This window comes from Mustela nivalis, assembly GCF_964662115.1.
Source record: "Mustela nivalis genome assembly, chromosome: 4".
Lineage (NCBI taxonomy): Eukaryota > Metazoa > Chordata > Mammalia > Carnivora > Mustelidae > Mustela > Mustela nivalis.
In genome coordinates this window covers 27,543,493-27,549,492 of record NC_139023.1, presented here as the reverse complement: position 1 = coordinate 27,549,492, position 6,000 = coordinate 27,543,493, and the positions used below count along the sequence as shown (strand labels likewise).

At 38.0% G+C, this 6,000-nt stretch overlaps 1 protein-coding gene across 1 annotated transcript in view; it reads right to left on the bottom strand.

The window, feature by feature from the left end:
- TXK (TXK tyrosine kinase) overlaps positions 1-6,000 on the bottom strand; it is a 63,812-nt gene that overhangs the window by 32,279 nt on the left and 25,533 nt on the right. Inside the window, exon 6 of the mRNA XM_082728384.1 lies at positions 2,145-2,199. Within this exon, the coding sequence (XP_082584510.1) occupies positions 2,145-2,199 (55 nt within the window). The remainder of the gene's footprint in view (positions 1-2,144; positions 2,200-6,000) is intronic.

Below are 6,000 nucleotides of genomic sequence, written 5' to 3'. Positions count from 1 at the left end.
AAGAGCATTAAAAAAATCTTAGGGCCAAAAATCAAAAGAACATAGTGGTAACATACAACTGACAAAAGATTCAGAATATACTTTTAAAATACATATTGATCCGGGCGCTTGGGTGGCTCAGTGGGTTAAGCCTCTACCTTGGCTCAGCTCATGGCCTCAGGGTCCTGGGATCGAGCCCCGCATCATCAGGCTCTCTGCTCAGCGGGGAGCCTGCTTCCCTTCCTCTCTCTCTCTACCTGCCTCTCTGCCTACATGTGATCTCTGTCAAATAAATAAATAAATAAACGCCTCTTTTAAAAAATAAATAATTAATTAAAGTACATATTGATCAGCTACAAAAGCAAACTATCGAAAAATGAGCAAAGGATATTAGCAGTCATGTAAGGAAGTCCAATAAGCTAGCATACACATGAAAAGTCACTGAACTGAACTGCTTATCAAGGAAATGCACATTTTAAAATATATATATACCATTTTCCAATAAATCAAAATATGAGGCTACCAACAGTTGACAAGAACGTAGAGGACCAGTTTTCAGATTCCTTGTAAGAACATAAATGTGTACAAGTACTTTGAGTCATGATTTCAAAATATCTAGTAATGCTAAGTCTGCACAGAGTTTCTGGCCATCTCATTTCTGGGTATTACCGAAAGAAACCCTTGCCCTTTTGTACAAGGTAATACGTACACAGAAGTTCTTGGCAGCCTTGTTCATAATACTAAGAAGTTCGACACAAGGTGAATGATTAGCAGTAGGTTTTGGTATACTCATATAATGAAATGCCACAGTGAAAAGAATGTGTTTATTCTTCATGTATCCATGGGAGTAAAATTGAAATACAATGTTTCATTAAAAATCAACATACACATGATCTCCCTTATGTCAAGCAGTAAAACACACAACACTGTAGGTTATTAATGCACCTATACATGGTAAGAATATAAGCAATTGGACATAATGGGTGCACACCCTTCTATTGTGATCGCCTCTGGAGAATGGGCAGGGACAGAACAGAGAAGCGAAGGGATAGGTTTCAATTGCAACTGCTAGGCTTTATTTTGTTTATGAATGTTATGGCCAAATGTTGCTATTTGTGCTGTCTGGGTTATGGGTATGGGGAGGGGGGGTTGTTACATAATTCCCTGTTTTCTAGGAAGGTCAGCCCCTGGCTCTGTTCTGGCTTCCTGAAGAATCTCTCTTTCCTACTTGTCATAACATCGTTTGTCCATTCTAGACCTACTAATATCACTCTACAGAAGGCCACCTGCTGTCACCATGCCAGGTGGGTACCACATTTGCTGGTGTGTCCCATTCCCTCCTAGCCAGTGAAGCCACATCTGGCCTTCACCCTCCACTCCCATCCCCTGCCTGCCAGCTGAGATCGAGTCTGTGTCCCTCAAACTTTGTCTAACCCTCCGCTACTCACTGGACCTCCCCTGGGTCTTGAGCCATTACTGGCATTGACTTTTCGTTACAGAACTGATTTCTTTCTCACTCATATTTCTAGATTTCCTCAACATCAGACAGGAGGGCAAAGTGACACATATACCTCTTACCTAGTTTCTAGGTTTGACTCTACATTTGCCCACAGTTCATATTTACCGTCCGTTGGAAACTGTATGCAGTTTTGTTTTGCTTTGACCTAAAAGAGCAGTTTTGATCTGAGTTTGATGTTTTGGCTACCCTGCTCTTCCTTTTTTGTTCCCAAAGAACAAAGAAAGAGCCGCCATCAGTATTTTTCTGTATCTGTGTTTTTAAGAAGCCTTAACTATGCTCATGAAGACAGAGTATATATTTTATTGTCTGTGATGCAGAAATATATGGGGAATTCCAAATAGACTTATCCTGCAGAATGCACTTTGGAGTGAAAGAGAAGTTTTAGTATGTTGGAGTTGAAATCATTTCAGGAAAAATACATTGCTCAAGTTACAATGAAAGTCAATGAAAAACATGAGCTGATACAAATACATCTGGTTTACAACTTCTCGGAAAATGCGTAATAGAGATAAAGCTGTAACATATATTTTAGAACTGTAAAGAACAGGAAGTAATAGAACTTTTCAGTTTGGTCAGATCTTTACAATGTAGCTCTCTCAGAAATTTTGAAAATATTCACAAGTTATTCATGAAAAAACTGAATTACCTCTTGTCTCAAAATACGTTCTGCCTGATTTCTGGTAATGTTTTTATGATACCACCTGTAAAAGCAATAAAAATAATTTTAAAATTTTATATTCTATTTTTTCAGAAAAAAACTCTGCTTCATTTCCTTTTATTTTTAAGAACTTTACTACAGAATTGATTTTAGAAAGCTGAGCGTTTTTTATTTCTGATAAATGACAATATTACTATTATGTATTGTTAATTTAGTATAATAATTTTATTAATTGTAAGTCCATATCTAGCTTATTCTATCATATCTCAATTCAACTTTCTGACAGATACTTAGTATATGATTTGGAGTGATTTAATCTCCTGAAAATTTTCATGAAGGGTATGTGGTTAAGAAGTCATCCTCTTCAATAAACATTTACCGAACTTTGGTAGACAAACTAACAAATCCCCATTTCTTTGCTCTTAGGAACTTCCTATCGGCATGATTTTAGATATGCCATGTTACCTTTCCAAAGTCAAAACTTACTTGGACCCGTTTGACTCCCCCAAGTATGTTAACTTGTAGTTAAAATTAGGGGTTCAATAACATAAGTGGAACAACTAGAACCTGCCTACTCCAGACACCCTCTTATCCTTCTGCTTGTTCTCTCCACACGCTAACCTTCGGCCATATTGGAATCCCTTCCTTCCTCAAATTCACCAAGCCCCTTTCAGCCTCCTATCTTGCTGTTTCCTCTGTATGAAACATATCATGAAATGACTTTAGAATATCAGAACCATGCAGAGTAAACATAATTGAATGAGTATAATTGAAACCCCTAGTCTGGCAGGACAAGACTTTGTCATTAAGCAAATCTTGTACAGGAAAGAGAGAGGAAATGGGTAGAACAAAGGAGAGAGAAAACAAATGGAAAAGGTTTCATTTCAAAGTAAGATTTTAAAAAGGAGTTAATGTAATAAATGTTATTTTTGTGGACAGTGGAAGGAAGGATGCATCTATAACCATACATTGTCACAGTGGGTAGGCAAAATGGTAACTACATGAAACTCCTCTATCTGACTTTGAGGACGGAATCTATTATATCTTGTGGACTAACCTACAATCGTAAAAAGCTGCCATTAAATTAGAATGGTGAGGTATTAAAAATACTAATGGCCTCAATTGAAAATAAACTTTTAAAAAGATAAAGCATAGAGAAGAGAGGATGATTACAGGTGATTCTAGATGAAATAATTGGACTACTTATCACTAGTGGGAATGGGAGTTAATTGCGATGTTGGACTGTGAATATCATTCAGGCCTTTTAATGAATATTCATATTGAGGGAGGGACTTTCAGAATGAGTCTGAGAGTTCTAGTTGTACAAAGAAAAAAATTATTTCAAAATAAGTGAGACAGGGTGCCTGGGTCACTCAGCTGGTTAAGTGTTGGGCTTTGGCTCAGGTCATGATCTCAGGGTCCTGGGATCGAGTCCTACATGGGGCTCTTTCCTCAGTGGGAGTCTGCTTCTCCCTCTCCCTCAGCCCCTCCCCTCACTCACGCACGTGTGCGTTGTGCCCATGCTCCGGCTCTTTCAAATAAATAAAATCTTTTTTAAAAAAATTCACATAAATTGTTTATGTTTTTCACCTGCAACCACATTAGTGTTAATTTTGTTGCTTTGTACTTACTTATTATAATGATAAATAATATAAGCAAATATATTAATTTTGCTTAAATATAAGTTGAAAATCTATCCATACGTGAATGTCATTAGAATGACTTCAAAGTAGTAAGAGAGAACCAGAGTCAAGTATATGATGAATTTAATATCCTTTAAAATAATGCAGAATTTCAACAGGCAGAAAAAAGAATAGATGGATAGGATATAGGAGAGGTGGGGTCATGGTGTTTCAGAATTTCTTCTGGTTAAATCAGATAGTGAAAGAAGACTTGTGGGTTGTTGGTTTTTTTTTTTTTTCAATATGTAAGGCTTCAACTCTTGTACCTAGACAACACTGATTATAAAACTCATACTGAATGATGTGGATAGAGGGTCTGGAGTGGGGATCTACTGGCGTATGAAAACCATCCAGCATGTCCAACTGTTGCCAAGTACAAATATCTTGTATATGTGTAAGTCTAGGGTCTTCCTGTCTCAGTCTTTGAGTCAACAGGTAACAGTATTGTGGCCTTGAGTTTTCAACCTAGAAAACCTGTTAGAACTAAGAAGGTAAATCTGCTTCTCTTCGTCATTTCTACCCCTGAGAAGATGAAGCTTTCAGTATAGAGATAATGCAATAGATGAGACTCATATTTCCATAAATTTCAGCATAAGCAATATGTTTGATATTTAAACTATCTATTATTGGGGCACCTCACTGGCTCAGTTGGTTAAGCATCTGCCTTCAGCTCAGGTCATGATCTCGGGGTCCTGGGTTGGAGACACACAGCAGATTCCCTGTTCAGTGGGGAGTCTGCTCTTCCCCCTCCTAACGCTCCTCCCCCCACTTGTGCTCGCTCTCCCGCTCTCTCTCTCCTCCCTCTCTCTGTCTCTCAAATAAATAAATAAAATCTTTTAAAAAATAAAATAAAGTATTTTTTAAGAGAATCTGACATATTTTTTTGCCTCTGATTTTTAAATGCATAAATAATTTCAAACTTACAAATTGAAATTTAAGGAAATTTGACTTTTTTAATATTTGTATGGTTACAAGAATTTGGCTTACCACATACACGTTTAATTTATTAGATTTCCAGGATCCTATATGGACTTACAAAGGGCTATTGAAATTGTAAATTTGTCCCTGTCAGGCATGTAAAATACTTAAACAGAAAATTGAATTCATTCAAGTTTATTAAGGCAAGTGAAATGTTTCAGAAAATTAAATTAACTGAGCTTATAAGTAGGACTGATTGTTTAAGGACACGTCTTGCTGGGCTTGAGTTAAGGTGACTGTTCTTAATTTTTTAGATTTATAAACAGTGCATCAAGATTTGAAGGCTTGGGCGCCTGGGTGGCTCAGTGGGTTAAGCCGCTGCCTTCGGCTCAGGTCATGATCTCAGGGTCCTGGGATCGAGTCCCGCATCAGGCTTTCTGCTCAGCAGGGAGCCTGCTTCCCTCTCTCTCTCTCTGCCTGCCTCTCCATCTACTTGTGATTTCTCTCTGTCAAATAAATAAATAAAATTAAAAAAAAAAAAAAGAATCTCTTAAAAAAAAAAAAAAAAGATTTGAAGGCTTACCGAAAACCAGGTTTTCACATTGTAATCTTGATCATTTGGATCTTAATTTAACCAAAGTATCCATAAATATTTCAAAGTATAAAGGATCCCCTGAGATGTCAAAATCCCACTAACACAGCACTCCTTCCCCCCAGCCCCTCTCGACTGCCTTCTACTTCCTCAAGTAGACTTGACCTCAAGTCACTTCCTCCGAGCGTTTGCCCCATCCCAATGTCCTCAGCTTTTAGCCTTCCCCGTTGATTTCTCCCAGTGTCCCCTACTGTTCCTCCATGACACCACAATTTCAAATTTCAAATTTTGTTTGTGAATTTGAGGTTATTGTTTAATGTCTATTTCCCCCACGAAGCTGTAAGTTCCACAAAAACAGGGAGTGCTTCTGTGTGTTACGTGTTGTATCTCCAGGGGCCGGAACAGCTAACACCCAGCACATCGTATGTGAACAATAAATGAAGATCGAATAGATGGAGTGACTCAGGGGCTGAGGTAACTAGGAAATGTGGTGCCTCTGTGATAGCAGGCAAACTGGAAATGCCCTTCTGTTAACTTCACAGTTCTAGAATGTATCAAATATTGACTATGTCTCACACAAGACAGGTATCACAGTTCGCAGTTTTCATATCATTGAGAGGCTTATAGATATTCGGGAATCTTGCCCAGAGCC